General features: G+C 65.9%; 1 protein-coding gene across 1 annotated transcript; it reads left to right on the top strand.

Moving 5' to 3' along the window:
- Nucleotides 1–1,785: 1,785 nt before the first annotated feature.
- On the top strand, nt 1,786–8,441 carry CD40 (CD40 molecule). The gene is made up of 9 exons (XM_027442951.3): nt 1,786–1,953; nt 3,560–3,641; nt 4,214–4,339; nt 4,442–4,585; nt 4,806–4,905; nt 5,781–5,842; nt 5,930–6,028; nt 6,436–6,461; nt 6,711–8,441. Exons 1-9 carry the CDS (start codon nt 1,906–1,908, stop codon nt 6,861–6,863), a joined length of 840 nt encoding a protein of 279 aa, XP_027298752.1. The 5' UTR covers nt 1,786–1,905; the 3' UTR covers nt 6,864–8,441.
- The last annotated feature ends 9,713 nt before the right edge of the window (nt 8,442–18,154 follow it).

Genomic DNA, 18,154 nt, shown 5'->3' on the forward strand with positions numbered 1-18,154 from the left:
CGAGGCACGCCGGGAGTTGTAGTCCGGCGGGGCGCGGCCCGGGAGTGCCGCGGGGGGGCGCCGGCAGGGCGGCGGCGGGCACGACCCCGGCCCCGACCCCGACCCCGGCCCCGGCCCCGGCCCCTCGGGCCGGGCGCGGGGCGACGCCGCGCTGAGGGCTCCCTGCGGGGACCGCCCGCCCCCCTCCGCCGCCCCGCCGGGCCCTGTGGCGAGCGGCAGCGCCCGGTGCCCCGGCCCGGCCGCCTCGGCCCTGCGCCCCCGGCAGCCCCCAGCCCGCCCCGAGGCCTCCCCGGGCCGGAGCGCGGCGCGGCCCGACCCCGGTGCCCCGCGACCCCCCGCGGCCGGGGGCTGCCGCCGGGGCCGTGTCCCCGCCGGCTCGGGCAGGGGGCACCGGGGCCGCCCGCAGCCCGCGGCCTGTCCTGGCGCGCTCAGGGCTTCGCGGGGACTTCCCGGGCGAGCGCTGGGCCCAGAAATCCCCTCCCGCGCCGTTGCCGCTCAGCGTCTGCTCTCAGGGCTCCCCTGGGACCCCTCGTGCCCTCAAGCGGATCGCTTTTGGGAAATGACGGCAGGGGGGAATCCAGAGCACGCGGCCCCGCAGCTGTCCCGGCACACAGCCCCCCGCCGGGCAGCAGGAGCCCCGAGGGGCTGCGGGTGGGCAGCGGCACAGCGGGCACCGCTGGCTCACGGGGCACCGGCAACTGCCCGTGGGGAGCAGCGGCACCGGGGCAGCCTGAGCCCTGCTGCACGCGCAGCCGGTGCTGGACGGGCTCCCAGCTGGGGCAGGGGTGACGTGGCCGTGGCTGGGTGGGTGGCACTGCTGCAGGAGGGGACGGGGCAGCAGTGCCGTTGTGTGAGCGGGGTGCAGGGGGACGCTGGAAGCCCCCCTTCCTCCCAGGCACGCACCACAGGCTGGATCCAGGGAAATCTCCCGAGAGCAGAGGAGCCTGGAACTTCCCCGGGGATTGCTCTGGGGACCCCAGGGAAATGCAGCCGAGGCCGCAGGCAGCCAGCGGCACAGCTGGGCCCTGCAGGCCTTCTGCCTCTTCCCCTTTCTGGCTGACGTATTTCTGGGGACTCCGCACAGACACCAGAGTTTGGGGGAACAGTAAGGGGCTCTCCAGGGCCACTACTCTGAACTGTCTTTCCTTGGGAAAACGAAGTGAAACCTTGAACTTCTGTGTCAGAAATGAGCTAACTGCGGCCAGCACAGACTCCCCTGGCCATGGCCCACAGCCGAGTCCTGCCCATGGCCTGCACCCCGTCTGCCCAGGAAGGCGCAGCCCAGGCAGCAGCTGGAGGCTGGCAGGGAGCTGCCGAGGAGCAGGTTCCCTCCAGCTGCAGCGTGACGCTCGCCTGGAGCCGTGCAGTGACACCGAGCTCCAGCTGCTCCACCGGGACCCCGGGCAGGGCCGGGTGCCGTGGCGGGGCAGAGCCGCCGGCCGGGCTCCGGTGTGTCCGCACCGCGGTGCCCCGCGCTGCCCCAGCTGCCCCCGGCCCGCCCCGCCTCGTAGCCCGGGCACCGGGCACGGCCGCCCCGGGACCGCGGGGCTGGAGCCCGTAGGGCCCGCAGTGTGGTGCCGGGGGGCTTCTGCCGGGCCCCCGGCCCCGTCCCCGCAGCCGCCCCCGCACGGCGCTGCCCTCGGCCCCGCGCTGCCCACGCTCCGCGGCCCGGGGAAGTCCCCGGGGGCGCGGGGAGCCGGCGGCGGGAGCCCGGTGACTGCAGGATGGGCGGCCCCTGCGGCCCCTTCCTGGGCGGAAACGGGCCGAGGCGTTATTACGGGCTGCCCCGCCGCCCGCGACGGGACGGGACGGGGCGGCACAGGACGGCGCGGGACGGGACGGGACGGGACGGGACGGGACGGCACAGCACAGCACGGCTCGGCTCGGCTCGGCTCGGCTCGGGCCATGGGGCGGCGCGGGCTGCTGGGGCTGCTGTGCGCGCTGCTGCTGGCTGTAAGTGCGGCGCCCCGCGGGGCCGGGGAGCGGGGCCGGGGCCGGGGCGGTCGCTGCAGCAGGGCGGGCAGCAGGGCGGGCAGCGGGGTCCCCGCGGTGCCCGGCGGCGGCGGGGCTCTCCGGGGGGCAGCGCCCGGGGCCGTCCGGCCGCTCCGCTCCCCCCTGCGCCGCTCCGGTCCCGCCGATCGCGGCCGGGCCCCGCGGCGGCGCTGCCGCCCCGACGGGAGCGGGCCCGGGGCCATCGCCCAGCCCCGTGCCGGGAAGGCTGCGGGGGAGAGACCCTGGCCGGGCGCCCCGGGCCTGGCTGCCGAGCGCGGAGCTTCGCCGTTCCTCATTCCTGCGGCTGGGAATTCCCCCCGGGGCTCGGCTTTATCCGCGCCTCCCCGCCGCACTTCGCCTCCCCTCGCCCCGGGACCCCCGTCGCCGGTGTCTGGAGCGCGGCCGTGAATTTGGGGAGGGGGAGAGGGCAGCGCAGGGCAGGGCAGGGCAGGGCAGGGCAGGGCAGGGCAGGTCCCCCCGCGGACCGCCCCGGCTCAGCTCCGCTCTGTGCCGGAGGGGCTGGGGCAGAGCTGAGCACCGCTGGGCCGGGGGCTGCAGCCCGGCCGGGGGGCTCCGGGCGCGGGGTCTCGAGGGCTCGGAGCACGGAACGGGCCCCGGGGGGCTGGGCGGTGTGAGCAGGGGCAGGGCCGGGAGCCCGAGCACCTCTTTCAGTTCCCTTTCCTGCCCGAAGTCACAAACGCACGGTGACAGGGGCAGTTCCCTCTGCAGCCTCAGGTTTCCCACACCGGAGCCCCGCTGCCCCCGGCCCCGCTGCCCCTCGGGCAGAGCAGCGCCGTGGCACCAGGGCTGCCCGCGGGACCCCGCGGGGGTCTGCAGAGCATGGAGCTGCTGCGGGCCTGGCCCCCAGCCCTCCCTCACTACGAGTCCTCGCAGCCTTCTTGCTCCAGGGCCCTGCTGGGCTTCCCTCCCTGTCCCCGGGCCTGGCAGACTCACCAGGAGCAGCCAGTGCCAGAGATGCGCAGTGCTGGGCTCGCGAGGGACAATGCCACGGGTGTCCTCCTGCCTGGCTTGAGATCCGAGCCCCCGGGACAAGGACAGCTCCCTGCTCCCTTCCCACCCTGCCCTGAGCAAGCAGTCCCCCTGCTAGGGGGGACCAAGGGGGGATGGTGGGCGGCTGCGCAGAGCTGACCTGCCTGCCTGGGGCCTGCTGCCCCCCGGGGCTGGTGCATTGGCCTCGGAAGGGGCTGGCCGTGCTCTGCTGGGTCGGGGGTCGCCGTTGATGCTGCTCCCCCTGGGCAGTGCTGCAGCGCTGTGGGCAGTGGCAGGGGCCCAAGGTGATGTGCAGCCTGGTAGAAAATCTGAGGAAACATGGGGCCACCCTGCCAGAGCTGCTTCCATCCCACTTCAAAGCGAGCACTGGTAGCACCAGGCAGCGCGGGCGGCTCTGCTGCGGTCTGTGGTTAGTGCAGGCATGGGAAGCGTGGTGCAGGGAAGACCTCACCTCGGGGCGTGGGTGAGCACATGAGGTGGCACGCGCGTGCCAGCAGCTGTGGCCGTGCAGGAGCGTGGCGGAGCAGTGTCATTTCACAAACCTCATCTCTTCCAGTGCTGGGGTCCTGGTGACGCCGTGAGATGCTCTGATAAGCAGTACGAGCACAAGGGCAAGTGCTGCAACCGCTGTCAGCCAGGTACGGAGACGCCTTCCCCTTCCCGGGCCCCTGAGGCCCAGCTGTGCCAGAGCCAACGGCACGGCCACGGCCAGAGCCAGCCCCGCTTGCTGCGAGTGAGCCCCCCCTGCCAGCAGTGCCCACAGGCTCACCTCGCGCTGTCACCTAGTGCTGGAGCAGCTGGGGACCTCGTGGGTGCCCTGAGACCCCCCGCACCTCACCAAGTCTGCAGGGGCTCCCTTGCACAGTCTGAGCTCCTGCAGCCGCAGGATCCCATGGCACAGGCAGCTTGCAGGGACAGCTGCTCCCGCTGGCATGGCCAGATTGGCTCCCAGTCCCTGGCGTGCTGGAGGCAGTGAACGCCTGCCCCACTCTCCCGCTGCAGCCCCCAGCACCTCCTGCCCAGCCCTGTGCTGGCCCCTGCAGCCCTGGCTGCCGGAGCAGCATCCAGCAACTGAACAAATGTGCCGCAGCAGCCCTGGCATCCACAGCCTCCGGCGCTGCTGCATCCTGCTGGCAGAGCTGCTGCATGCAGGGGGAAGGCTCCCTTGCCCCTGCCTCCCAGCACTTACCTGCCCCTACCACACTTGCAGGGGAAAAGCTGGTCTCTGAATGCAATGCCACAGAAGACTCTGTCTGCGTCCGCTGTGAGAGCGGACACTATCAGCAGAGCTGGACCAAGGAGCGGCACTGCACCCCCCACGACATCTGTGAAGAATGTAAGTGCTCTGTGCTCACGCTGGCCCCAGCATCTGGGGCCATGGGGGCTGGTGTCTGCCTGGGCTCACCTGTCCGGTGCCTCACCTTGCCGCTTTGCCCAGACACTGGCCTCATTGTGAAGACGCAGGGAAACGCGACGCACAACACGGTGTGCCAGTGCCGGGCCGGCATGCACTGCTCAGACACCAGCTGCCAGACCTGCGTGGAGAACCAGCCCTGCAAGCAGGGCTTTGGGTTTGTGTCAGGTGAGACCCAGAAGCTCCCGCCCTCCCCCAGGGACCGAGGTACTGCCAGCATCGGCCTCAGGTCCTCCCAAGCACGGGGTGCTTCCCTGGCACAGGGCTCCCAGCAGAGCTTCGGGGGAGCTGTGCTGCTGCTGTGCCCGGTGGCATTGCCACGGGAGAGGCTGCTCGGTGATCCCCACAGCCTGTTACAAAACTTCCTGCAACCTCTGTTCCTTTCCAGCCAAGACCGTGCCTCAGACGTCATCGCCCTGCGAGCCCTGTCCAGAAGGCACCTTCTCCAACGTCTCTTCCAAAACCGAGCCGTGCTACCCCTGGACAAGGTCTGAGTGCTGATCACATCCTATGCCCACCCAGCTGTGCCACGTCCCTGTTGGCACATCCCTGGCTGCCAGCCTCTGGAGGGGACCTGAGGACAAAACACTGGGACAGCCTCTGAGGGACGCAGCATTGGGATGGCCTAGGGCAGGAGCAGGGGGAGCAGAGCTGTGAGCGCAGTGAGGCTGGGGGTGGCGTGGCCCAGTTGGAGGCAGGTGTCCAGGCACTTGTGACCAGCCCTTGGTGCCTGTCCAGGGGTGTCCATGCTGCCTTCTGCACTGCAGAGCCAGGAACAAGGGCCACGGGGTCCTGCCAGCCCTGCACAGGCTCTGCCTTCCAGCACGCTCCTTGGCTGTGGCTACTGGCCGAGGTGCCAGCCCTCCCTGCAGGGGAGCCGGGGTTTGAGGATGCCACGGGCTGGCAGCTCGCCCGTTTGTAGAAAGCTGCTCGAGGGTTCCTTGCACTCCCTGCTAGAAACGTGAGCCTTCCGGACTGAATTAGTCTCGCTTCAGTTGCCAGCCATTGGATTTCACTTTGCTTATATCTGCGGCCAGAAATTACCTCCCCATGGAGCCACTTGTAGCCTGTCATCAAGCCATCTCTGAGCTGCTCTGCAACAGCTGAAGTGCCCAAGCCCCAGGGTTTCTCTGTCAGTGCAGGTCTCAGATCCACGCTCCTTCTGGTTCTGTCCAGGACCCTGGAGCAGGATGGTGCTGGGAGCCTGGCATCCCCGTCCCACAGCATGGGCCCCAGTGCCGGGTGGGCCCCCAGCCACTGCCCCGACCCCAGCAGGCCGACCGCCTGCTGCTTTCCGTGCACCTCCTCGGGGGCTCTGCACACCCAGGCTCCTGCTGAGGTGATGTCTCGTTCTTGCCTGCAGCTGTGAGGAGAAGGGGCTCGTGGTGAAGGAGAAAGGGACAAACACTTCGGATGTGATCTGTGGTAAGTGCCCGGTGCCGCAGGCTGGAGCCGTGTGGAGCAGGGACCTCCTGCATGGCGGCACCCCGCTGATCCCATCTCCCCTGGCAGAGTCGGCCAGGCGCTCCTCGCTGTCCGTGCTGATCCCCATCACGGCCGCGGTCGTCACCTGCCTCGTGGGCATCTGCATCTACTGCCTGGTCCACACAGGTGAGGAGCGGGGACTGGGGCCTCGGAGCCTTGGCCGGAGAGGCTGGGCCAAGGTGGGGGGGATGTCGGCAGCTCTGCTGATTCTGGGGTGGCCCCTCTGGGGACGGCACCAAAGCGTGGCTGCCCCAAGCCTCGTGTGCTGCCGCTCGGTGGGCACCTGCTGGAGCCCGGCAGTGCCCTGCCCGCAGGCACACCGGTGCTGCCACAGCCCGAGCCGGGCTGGCTGCCAGAGGACAGGGCCAGAGCCGGGCCCCTCCGCGGCACCCGGTCCCTGTGGGCTGGCACCACGAGCTGCAGGCCCCGCACTATGGCAGCACCGGCCCGGCTCTGACCCCAGCGCTCAGCACGGGGCTCACAGCGTGGGAGCTGCGCCCTGACCGCTGCCTTCTCTTCCTCTTTCCCTGCAGACCTGAGGCGACGCGTGCCGAAGCAGGTGAGGCAGCCCCTGGAGCAGGTCGGGGTCCCTCTGGCACGGCCGGGGCTGTGCCAGCGGCTGAGCTGCAGAGCAGGGGCTGGGTGTGGGGGGGGCTGTGCTGCGGCTGCCCCGCGGGGATGGACCCCCAGGGACGCAGCACGAGCGCAGGGCGAGGCCCTGGGGAGGGTGGGAGCGTGGCAGGAGCCTGCGGATGGCTGCAGAGGGGGTGCCACCGCCTGCCCCTGACCCTGCTCTGCGCCCCTGCAGGTCGAGGCCGGGGTGCCCCGGGAGATGGAGCGGCAGGAGCCCAAGGAGGACGGGGAGGACATCTTCCCCGTGCAGGAGACCCTGCTCGGCGGCCAGCCCGTGGCCCAGGAGGACGGCAAGGAGAGCCGCATCTCGGAGCAGGAGGGGCTGTGAGGCCGGGGGGCGCTGACAGGAGCACAGCCGGGGCCGGCGCCCCCTGCTCTGCCCCTCGGGCCCGGGAGGGAGGGGAAGCCCCCGGCCGCCGGCACACGCGGAGGGGCCGCGGCTCGACCGCCCCGGGAGGGGAACGCAGCGGGCCCGGCCCTGCCGCCGGCCGGGGGGGGCCGGTGCGGGACGGCGGGGGCGCGGCGCTGCCGGGCAGCCCCGGGGGGGGGCAGCGCCCAGCTCGGGGCCGCGGGCTCCGGGACGGGCGGCGGCCGGGGTGAATAAAGGGCAGCCCCGGACCCACGCGTGTCCGCGACACGGGCTTCTGCGGCCGGGGGGGCGGCGGCGGCCGGGGGGGTGCGGAGCCGCCGCGCCGCCAGGAGATGGAGCTGCGCCACCGCCACCGCCACCGCCACCGCCACCGGCACCGGCACCGGGCGGGGCAGCCGGCGGCAGAGCCGCCCCCCCCGGCGGGGACGGCGGCTCCGGGCCCGGTTCCCGCAGCCCGGGGGCTCCCAGCCCCGGCCGGCGGCGGGGTCGCGGCCCCGGCCCCGCGCCCCCCGGAGCTGGCGCTGCGTTAGGCTGGGGGCCGGTACCCGCGGTTGTTCTCCACCGCTCCGTTGACAAAAAGCCGGTGTTTTAACGTTAATTGCTCTGCCGCTGGGCCGGCCCCTGCAGCCCGCCCCGCTGCCGGTACCGGTGCTCCTGCCGGGGGAGGGCAGGGCAGACCGGCAGCATCCCTGCCCGACCCCGCCGGGCCCCCCGCAGCACAGCCGGGCCTGGGCGCCCCCCCCGCGAGGCTGGGGGCAGCGGCTGCAGCCCGCGGCCACCGCCACCTGGCTGCGCAGCGGGGCAGGAGAAGGGCCATAAATCCCAGAGCCAGGAGCAGCTGGAACTCGGAGCAGCTTTTACTGTAAAGGCAGAGGCACGTTATTTAAGGCTCCTCTTAAAACCTAATGTTAGGTTTAATAAGGGAGATAAAAGCATGTCAGCAGCTCTCCCACTCAGGGCTCTGTGCTGCCAGCGGTGCCAGCATCTCCTTGGCACCAGCCCAGTGAACACCCTGCCCTGGGGACAAAAAAGGGCCCCAGTTCCTGCTGGCACTGCCAGCACAGAGTGCTGCCATCAGACGAGACACGCGCAGAGCCGTCGGCCCCAAACGCACAGCTTTTGGCCCCAACCTTCCCCCCACCTCCCAAAGAACTGTTTCCCCACAGCTGCCCCACAGCAGCCGCCTGGCCCTGGCTCCCTGCCTCCCCCAGGGCTGACCTCTCCCCGCTGGCACGCAGCGTTTGATGCCTGCTCCTGCATGTCAGACATGTGCCATCTCATTAGTGCGTCTGTCCCCCAAAGTGAGAAGGGAGAGCGCGTGAGACCTAATTGAATGTAACTAATTATTCACTCTGCAAATGCTCTGTTTAAATGGGATTGTGAGGGACAGAATTACTCATTCTGAAAAGGGGAGAGAAAGAGAGAAAGACGGAGAGAAAACAAATAGAGGCGGATGCTGGAGCTGCAGCTCCCTCTCTCCCCAGAATACCAATTACTGGATGAAGTGATTGTATAAATCTTTACCGAGTGAACGAACTGTACTAGTCACTTACTTCTGTCCTCTTATTACGAGGAAGCAATGAAAAATCATCCCATTCTCCAGTCCAGTTAAGGGCCCCCAGTCGCTGTCTCTGATGCTCTCTGCAGCTGCAGAGCTCATCCCCAACGCTTTCCAGGACAGCGATGCTACAGACACTGAGATGAGCACTCGGCAGCAGTGCACACTGCTGCTGGACACCGGTGCTCTTGGTGCAATGCCAGCACCCCCACACAGTGCACGGCCGTGGCCACCCCCGTGTGCTGCACCCAGCTGGGTTCTCGTGGGGGATGCAGCGGGCAACAGCTCGGGGTCATGGCCGTGCCAGGGCTGTGGTCACACCAAAGCCATGCTCATGCCAAAGCCGATGATGAGGGGCCAGCAGGAGCCAGTTGGTGCCGTGCCTGGACCCGGGGATCCAATTTTCCTGCCCTTCCCTGGGGTGGGTCCGGCCCTGCCAGGCCCCATCCCCTCTCTGCAGGCTCCCAAGGTGCCCAGAAGCAGCTCCACGAACTCACCGAACCAGGAGAGCGCGGTGATTCCCAACCCCTTCCCACGCAGGAGGCAGCAGAGCACTCCCCAGTGTCTCTGCTCCACAGGCTGGTGAAATGCGCTAATTAGTAGTGATCTCCATCATTTCCCTGACACATCACTGTAATCCCAGATCCCTCACAGAACTTCCTCCAAACACGCCCGTTTCTGTCCCGGGCAGTAGTGCAGGAAAGCCGCTGGGCTCGCCGGCCTCCGGGCCCTGCCCTGCTGCGTGGGGAGCAGCCAGCCCCAGCTCCCCGCAGGCAGCACCGGGTCCCCAGCTCGGCCGGGGGTGGGAAACCACGTGAGGAGCTGTGCGGGTGGGCTTCTGCAGGGCAAAACGGCTCTGCAGCGAGGAGACGGCTGCAGGAGCAAAACCTGCCGCCTGTCCTGCCTCGTGCTGGACGGGATTTGATTGCTGCCAGCAGCGAGTTCCCGTGCACTGTGTGGGTGTGAGGGAGCGATAACATCATCATCATCATAACAAATGCAGCTGTGCAGCTCCATTCTGCGCTCATTGGCTTTCTTCAGTTTATCTATAAATAATTGTGGGGACACAATAGACTTTTAAGACTGCCAAAGAGTTTGTCTCCCTCCAGGAACCATATTGCCACAGCGCTGCCACCTTATCTGCTTGTAGAAAGATGAGGGTGGGAAAAATATTTACTGTCGGGGATATTTGTCATCTGCAAATTACCTCTGCCTACAATGCGCAGCGGGGATAGCACTGACAGCGCCGATCTGTATCGCGGGCACGTGAGCGCTGGGGTTCTCTGTGCTGCCCCAGGCCCAGCGGAGCCTCCCCCAGCTCCCAGCAGGGCGGCCAGCACCGGGTGTACGGCTCCGAGCCCGGCAGCACGCCACAGCAGCACAGAGGGAGGAGGGAAGCAGCAGATGACACCGAGCAGGTACCCAGCGGGGGACCCGACACAGAGCAGCTCCCTGATGGGACGGCCGGGGCACCGTGCTCCTGGGGAGGTGCTCGGAGGCGTGGGAGGTCAGCAGCACCCCCATGGGGACACGCCACGCAGCGAGGGCCCCCTGCCCACAGTGCAGCCCCCGACCCCACCGCCCCCACGGTGCCTGCCAGCCCCTGGCCTGCCACTGCCACCAGCCCCCTTCGGCCGCCCCCGCCAGCCCCGCTGCCACCAGCACTCCTCCAGTCCTGCAGCCCAGAGGCTTTTGCACAGCACTTATCGCTGCGGTATCCAAGAACTGATCTAATTGATGTGACACCAATTATTCAAGTATCACCAAATGCAGAACTAATGCATCTGTGTGTACAAACCTCCTAGACCCTGGCCATGAAATTATAACTCTGACGTGAAAGGAGCCAGCACGGGAGAGCCAGCTCTGGGCCGGCCCTGCCAGGACACCGAGAGCTGCATCGCAGGGGATGCTCGCGGCACAGCCTGTGCTGACTCGCAGCACGGAGGGACTGGGCTGGGGCCCTCGTGGGTCTGACGGTGCCGAGCTGAGCCCAGGCAGCATCAATCAGTGGGGTGCCAGCAGGGCTGCTGCGGCTGTGGGGAGAGCTGGCCTGCTGCGTGCTCCATGGGGCAGCACGAGAGCCATCTCTGGGCTGCTCCGTGCAGCCCACAGAGCTAGCAAGGCTCTTGGCTTGGACATGGGCTGGTGATGGGAAAGGCCGTTCATTGTATTTGAGATCTTGCTGTGAAATTAAGCTATGCCTGGACACACAGAGTTTGGCATAGGCAGCAGTTTGTGCTGTGTAAATTGCTTTTTACAATCAATTAAAGAAAAGCGATGTCTGACGGTGGCACACAGAGGTGCTGCTCCTGGGGCTGGCGGAGCAGCTTTCTGTTTCAGCGCCTGGCACACAGCCCAGCAGAGCAGCCCCAGCCTCGAGGCAGCGGCCTCAGCACAGGGAGGCCGCAGGGCTGGGGGCAACCCACACCCAGCCAAAAAGGACGTGGGCTGCTGCCCTCAGCCCCGGGGCAAGGGCAGCCTCATGCGGCCATGCCCCCCACCCCCTCAGGCGTTGGCACCACTGGCTGTGGCCCTCCTGGGGACGGGCCCCTGCCCCTCCGTGCCTCCCCCAACCCCCTTGTGGGCCAGGGACCTGCATACCCGGCAGCACACCGTGATCCCAGTATCTCTGCGGGGCAGCAAACGGGACAGCTCCCTCGTGAGCTGGGGGACACAGCGATGCACAGCCAACGTGGCAAAGCTCCGGCTTCCCCAGGCACAATTTGGACAGCAAGCATGGTGACAGGGGAGGGTGCTGCACTGCCTGGATGGCCAAGGGTTCACCCTGGTTCTGGTTTGCTCAATGTTTTCATTAAGGACCTGGATGATGGAATAGAGAAAGTGCTTATTAAATTTGCAGATGACACAAAGCTGGGAGGGACTACAAGTATCTTGGAGGACAGGATTAGAATTCGAAATGATCTTGACAAATTGGAGAAATGGACTGGAAAAAATAGGATGAAATTCAACAGGGACAAGTGCAAGGTACTACGCCGAGACGGGAATAATCAGCTGAGCAAACACAGAGCGGGGACAGGGGGCTGGCAGCTGCAGAGCCCAGCGGGCACGAGGCTGTGCCGGTGCTTGGCGGGCAGGGGGCCAGCCCCTGGGAACCCCAGCACAGGCCTGCGGGAGGAGGAACGGGCGGAGGGAGAGCGATGAGCCTCCTCCAGCCACGAGCTCAGACTGACCCCTGGCCCTCGCCCCACACGTACCGGGAGTGGGTCCAAGCAGGATGCCCCCCCCCAGGGCTCTGCCACCCCTGGCCTTTGCCTGCTCGCAGCCAGGGCAGGCGCTGCCCGTGGAGATGCCCTGAGCCCACCCAGCCTCGCCTCTCACCGCCCCGCTGAGGCAGAGCCCAGGGCACTGTCCCCAGCACCAGAGCCCAGCGCAGTGAGGGGTCCGCCTGCAGCCCCCCTGCTGTGCCCCCTGCACCTTCCTGCAGCCCCTGCCATGCCCCGGCACCACGGGCATGAGGAGCGCGGCCGTGGCCGCCCAGCCTGGGCAGCAGCCCCGAGCCCCCGCAGGGCTCCTCCTGCCGCCTTCCCTTCGCTCCAGCAATTAGAGCTCCCGCCAGCACCCTCCCAGCCTGTGCAAACACCGAGACTCATTTAAATAAATTAAGAAGACATAATAAATCAAAGGGAAATGAGGGGCTGTGCCTGGGGGCAGGGGAGTCACTCGAGTTTAATTACATTGGCAAGCCTTTCGCAGCAAAAGCGTGGTGAAAGTCCCGCACGCGGAGAGCGCAGACGTGAGGGAGCGGGTGCAGGCTCTGCGGGGGGGCTGGCAGCATCGCTCCAGAGCCCACACCTGGCCCCACGCAGCGCCGGAGCCAGGCACACGCCGGCAGAGGCAGCCCCAGCTGGCTGCGCCCTGCCAGAGCCCCAGCGCTGGCTGCCAGGCAGTTCATGGGGAGCAGCCCGTGGGGAGACGCGGCCACAGAGGGGCTGGAGCTGCCTGCAGAGCCCTGCCTGCCCTCGTGCCCCCTGCCAGGGCTGCAGAACCCGGCTGAGGCCTGGGGAGCTGCACGCTCCTCTGCCAGCGCCCGTGAGATTTACAGCCTGTCCCTCGTTGTTTAAAGACTCTCGTTCGTGGCTGCGGTGGGGACTCCAGAAAGAGCTTTGTGTAGAGGCAGCAAATTTATGAGACTGGCTCTGAATCCCCAGTCACATCAGGGGCCAATTCGTCTTCCCAGGGCTGAGGATGAAATTAAATTATTGTAAAATAAATCTGTAAAAATGATGAAAAGACCATCACCCGGCAGCAAGGGCGGGGCGCCGCGAACACACGCGCGGCTGTGACGGATGGGGCTCACCGGGTGATAAAGCGACCGGGACCCAGGAGCTCTGGGATTTTTGCTGTAATCTCACTAAAGAGATGTTGTTTACAGGAAAAGGGGTATTTTGGGGAGGAAATTGCATTTCAAGGTTAAAGGAAAAAAATGGAGCGAGTCTCCCAGGGAGCCCACTTACGTACAAGACGGCAGCACAGAGAGCACACGGCTGCCAGGTAGCGGGGAGCGAGCAGCCAGCCCAGGGCACAGGCTGCACCGCACACACACACAGGCTGCTCAGCCCTCAGAGCAGCCAGCACTGGGCCGTTCAGCACCCCGCTTTATGCTGCAATTTGCAGGACAGCAGCTGCTGGGAGGCAGCAGGGCCACCCACCCGCGAGGACAGCCCCCAGCAGCCCCCAGCAGCCCCCAGCAGCATCCCATGCTCAGGGGCAGCAGGCACACACGACACTGACTGCACCGCGTGGGGGTTTGCACCTTCCCAACTTCAGCCTCATCTTATGAGAAAGATACTGGGGGGATTTTTTTTTTTTATTTTTGCTGGTATGACTGGAAAAAATAATGACTTCATCTTATAGTGTGTCGGCTGGCCATTTAACAATAGGCCATTAGCACAGCTCAGCATGGGGAAGGGATTTATTTAGGACACATGGTTGCAAAGACAACCCAGCACCAGGTGCTTAATAGTGTTTCAGAGGTATCAGAGTGTTGCAATGCTCAGAAAATGCAGCTGTAGGGAGTTCAGAGACTTTATTCTTCATTCCTGTGAAATCCCACAATACCAGCAGAGATTTCTCAGCTCTGCCCTAAGCACAAAAGCACCGTGGAGAAAGCAGCAGCTTTTCGGGGCAGAAGTAACAGCCAGCTCCCGGCCACAGCACATCCCAACCACCCAGCCCTGGTGATTCTGACCCCAGCCAGCAGCACCGCAGGCACAGCGCAGCCTGGCACCGGCAGCACCCTCACCCACAGGGGACCCGTGGGCTCTCCTTCAACCACAGCAAACGCCCCCAGCGCTGCCAACTGCAACAGCGGGGAGTTCAGTGCCTGCTTGGCCCTGGCAGAGCTCAGTGCTGCCAGGCAAGACGAGCACCCCCGGGCCCCCTCACTCTCCTCACACCACCGTTGGTGCTTCCTCACCCCAGGCTGAGCTGCAGGGGGGCAGCAGTAAAAGCTGCTCCCCTTTTATCACCTGTGAGGGAAGTGCTGAGCGCTGCCCTGATAAGCCCCATGTGTACCCGCACATGGCCAAGGCACAGGAGAACCTCCAGCCAGCTGCCCCTGCTGCTCACAAGCCCCCCAGTGGGGCCCAGTGCCACCCGTATCTTACTCCAGGGCTCCCTGGGGCCAAGCAGCTCCTGGTGCTCCCCAGCCCATAGGGACCAGATCGACAGCAGCGCCCTGGCTGGCAAAGCTGAGCTGGGGATATGCACCTCACCACCCCACGGGCACAGCCCCTTGTGCAGCAGGGCAGGGAGCTGTGGGGCAGGGAGCTGTGGGGCAGGGAGCCGTGGGGCAGGGAGCCGTGGGGCAGCCAGGCTGGGAACAGCGCTGGCATCCATCCTGTGCAGGCTGCGAGGCTGCAGTGTGCTGATGTGGAAGTAAAGAGTTACGGAACGAGCAGACATTCAATAATTCATGGTCACTGAACTGCAACAGGAACAACGACAAATAATAATACAGGAAAATGGGGAAAAACGTGAAATCGTTAGGCCAGTGGTTCAAGCATGAAGAGAGCGTGCCGAGGCAGTGGGGCGGCAGTCACTCTGCGTGTGGATGGAGGGGTCGCTGCCAGCCCCCCCGTGGCACCCCAGGCCGGGCACCCCAGGGCCAAGGGCCGCAGTGGGGCTGTCGCCCTGCTGCCCCGTGGGGCTCTGCCAGGCACGTCCTGGCCCCAGGCTGCCACGCAGCGCTGCATGCCAGCCTTCAGTGCCCTCCAAGGCTGGTCAGCATGCAGGGAGCTTGTTCACGTCTCCAGGAGGCAGGGAAGGCAGCTTTGCTTTCCCTAATTATAATTAGTGATGCTTACCACGGGAGTTGGCAAACATGGTTTAATTAGAGCAGGCAGGCTCCCTCCGCATGCTGCACCCTCCCCGGGGTCAAGGACAGAGCAGAGCAAGGGAAGCAGGAGCTGGGGGATGCCTGGCGGAGTTTGGCTGCCGGGCTCATGCAAGGCTTGTTCCTTCTCTTCTCCCACAGCTGGGGCCTGGTGGCCTGGCAGGGCTCAGCTCTGCTCGGCCCTGCCCTGCACGCCCACGCAGCCAGCAGGGCTGTCCCCGTGGCCCTGCACAGAGCCTCTCCTCCTGGGGATGGGGACTATACCCATGCACATTGGCTCAGCCTGCGGCCAGCAGACGCTGAGCAAGGAAATTTAATCTACAGCTACAAGAAAGGGCTGTAGAGTCTCGAGATGCATGAGCCTGCTTCTTCTGTCAAGAAGAAAAATAGGAGAGGGGCACAGGGAATTAGACAAAAGCCATGAAGCAGAGTGGGAGGGTGGAAGGGAGTCAGGGAGAGCAGCAGTGGCTGACGGCAGCCCCAGGACAGGAAGGGCAAAAGCTGCAGCTGGGGCAGGGCAAACCCCACATGGGAACGGGGCCGTCCTGCAGCCGCCTCCTTCCCAGCCCATGGGGCCAGCGCAGCCTGCGCCGGGGCTCCTCCGCTGCCTCCCCTCTGCCGGCCTTTGTGGGAGCCCTGGCTGTGCCCTGAGTTCCCAGGGCTCTCCCGGCTCCACAGGCAGTGCAGGCAGTGCTCGGGGCAGGCTGTCCCCACCTGTCCCCTCATCCTGGCTCCACAGAGCTCGACCTCGCTCTGGGGGAATAGGGCTGGGGATCTGAGGCTGAAGTGCTGCATGCTGCGGTGCCGCTGGGCATGGCAGCCCCTCGCCCTGGGGGCACAGCTGCAGCTGGCCCCATCCCAGTGCCGGCTGGGTGGTGCTGCCGGCTGCAGCATCCCCTGGGCTTGGGAGGGCCAAATGGTGGTGGCCAAATTCCCCTGGTGCCCAAACGCTGTGCAGCACTGGAACCAGCAATGTGCCGCCCGTGCACGTGGGCGATGTCACCAATACCCCGCTGGGCAGGAGCCAGTCCCTGGCAGGCTGCATCTCCGGGCACGGGCAGTGCGAGCGCTGCCTGGGCTGTGCCGTGGCTGCCCGCTGCGGGACCACCAGGAGCGGCAGGCAGGACAGGGTGCCTGGAATGGCTGCGCGGGGAGCAGGGGCTTGCTCAGAGGGCCCTGCAGGTCCCAGGCACTGCGCTGGGCAGCAGGATGACTAATTGCCATTGTCACCAAACCTAATTAGGGAGCTGGCCACAGTCAACTGGAAGTCGTAGGTGTTAACTCTGTCTGGCAGGAGCAGTGCCCCCGTGCCCCACCCAGAGCAGCCCCAGTCTGCCTGGCGCTCGGCCCCTCTCCTCGCCTCCTGCACGGCACGCAGACACTTCCCGTCTGCAGGGCCCCCGCTGCCGGACCCCGTCAGCATCCCGCGCCCCGTGGAGCAGCACTCCGGCCCCGCATGCAGAGGGGAGGTGTGAGGCTCCTTGCAGGGAAAAGCCGGGGAGAGCCCCTCTGACTGCTGGGCGGCGCGGCTGGACACGAGCACCTGCACCTGCACCCAGCATGCTGCAGAAGAGGGAGCTGCTCATGCCCAGCCAGGATCAGTGGCTTGGTGACAGGTTTACAAATCACCATTGCTGTGTGAAGAGGGAGCTTGGCTGCCTCGGCATTCATCCCCGCGCTAATTACTGCCTCCCTGAGGAACCCGATCCATCTCGCTGTAATTGACAAAAGGCAATTAAAAAGCAGTTGTGAATAAAGGGGGACATCTCTGGAGGGACTGGCAGGAGAGATTTAGGTGCGCTGCTCCTTGCCACCTTGGCCATGTTCCAGCCCTGCTGCTGGGACTGAGTGCCCCGTCCCGCTCTGTGCCAGCTCCACGGGCGCTGCTGCCGGCGCTTCCCACTCCTGCCTGCTGCAGGACGGCCTCGAGCACCCGCTCCCTGTCCTGAGGGCAGAGCTTCCCTTGGGGAAAGGGCTGGGCTGAGCCAGACTGCGCATATCAGCTGGGCCCTGCACTGCGTGGGGACAAAGCCAGTGTCCCAGCCGTGTCCAGGGCCGAGTGGCACCACTCACCCTGGCTGGGCTCACACCTCTGGGGGAGCCAACACCTCTCATCCAGCCTGCCCACGGTGAGTCCCCAGAGAGCCCCAGTGCCCTTCCCTGCCAGGAGCCACAGGGGACACAGGGAGAAGAGGGCAGAGCCACACCGGGAGCAGAGCCACACCTGCTGTGGGAGCACCACGGCCCCTCTACACACACCACCGCAGAGCACGGCCTTGCAGGAAACAAAGGGCAATCAGCAGTGAGTGGCACGGAGCTGGGCGTGAAGAGCAGCTGATTGAGGAAGAGATGCATCAGATGCCTCTTGTGCAAAGCAATCTCCTGATTGTGGAGAGCAGCAGGTGCGGCGCTGCCAGCTCACCTGCGGAGATACTGACTTTCCTGCCAAGGGTGAAGGAAGGGCAAGGAGAGGGCAGGGGCACATGGGCATGGGGAGAAGGTCTGATGGACCTTGCGCGCTGTGCCAGCCGTGCATGGACAAATTGCTGGAGGTGCCAGGCAGCCCTGCAGGAGCACGAGGCCGAGGTGTCCGGCTGGCTGAGCACAGCCTGTGGACAGCGCGCGCTGCATCTTCCCCACGCCGTGCGAGCCCCTGGTGCTGCCAGGGACGTGGCTGCAGGCAGAGACACAGCGAGGCACAGCAGGGCACAGAGCTGACCCCGGGGCCTGACACTCTCTTGGGGCTGGGTCACGCGAGTGCTGGCCAGAGAGAGGCGAAACCACCCGGGGCAGAGCTGCAGCACCAAAAGCACCGGTGCACAGGGCTCAGCTGGTCCCAGCCCCTCCGCTTGCCCCCTGCGCCCGCAGCAGTGGAGGTGTGCATTGAACCTCCCTGAGCGCATTGCTGGGGACGGAGTACGGGTCCGAGCAGCCCTGCAGGCCCCGTCCCCGCAGCAGGGGATGTCGTGGGGTGCGGGCCTGGCAGGGCCATCCTGCTCTGCACTGGTGGCAGATGGCAGGATGTGCTGATGCTGGGATGTTCTTCACCATCTGTTAGGTCTAATTGACTTCCTGCAGAAGTTCTTAAGAAAAAAATTAAACCAGTTGCAAGAACAAAATTGTTAATTAAAAGGCCTTTTGATTAGATAGACAAATATTTACCAATTATGAATGACCTCATCTACCGTATTTTTTGTCCACACACTCCACAATCAGCAGTTATCTCAACAATTAGCTTCACTCTGAAGGATCCTCCAAACGATCCTTCCCTTCTGAGCATCCCTGCAGCCCTAGAGCAGGGTGCTCTGGCTTGTGGCACCCTGCTACAGTCCCACA

This window comes from Anas platyrhynchos, chromosome 21 (assembly GCF_047663525.1).
Source record: "Anas platyrhynchos isolate ZD024472 breed Pekin duck chromosome 21, IASCAAS_PekinDuck_T2T, whole genome shotgun sequence".
NCBI classification, from domain to species: domain Eukaryota; kingdom Metazoa; phylum Chordata; class Aves; order Anseriformes; family Anatidae; genus Anas; species Anas platyrhynchos.

Bases quoted from the DNA above. Each gene is read 5' to 3' on its own strand.
- CD40 (XM_027442951.3), top strand. From the start codon at position 1,906: ATGGGGCGGCGCGGGCTGCTGGGGCTGCTGTGCGCGCTGCTGCTGGCT. The intron at 1,954-3,559 runs GTAAGTGCGGCG...CATCTCTTCCAG, and splicing joins TGTGCGCGCTGCTGCTGGCT to TGCTGGGGTCCTGGTGACGC. The intron at 6,029-6,435 runs GTGAGGAGCGGG...CTTTCCCTGCAG, and splicing joins CTACTGCCTGGTCCACACAG to ACCTGAGGCGACGCGTGCCG.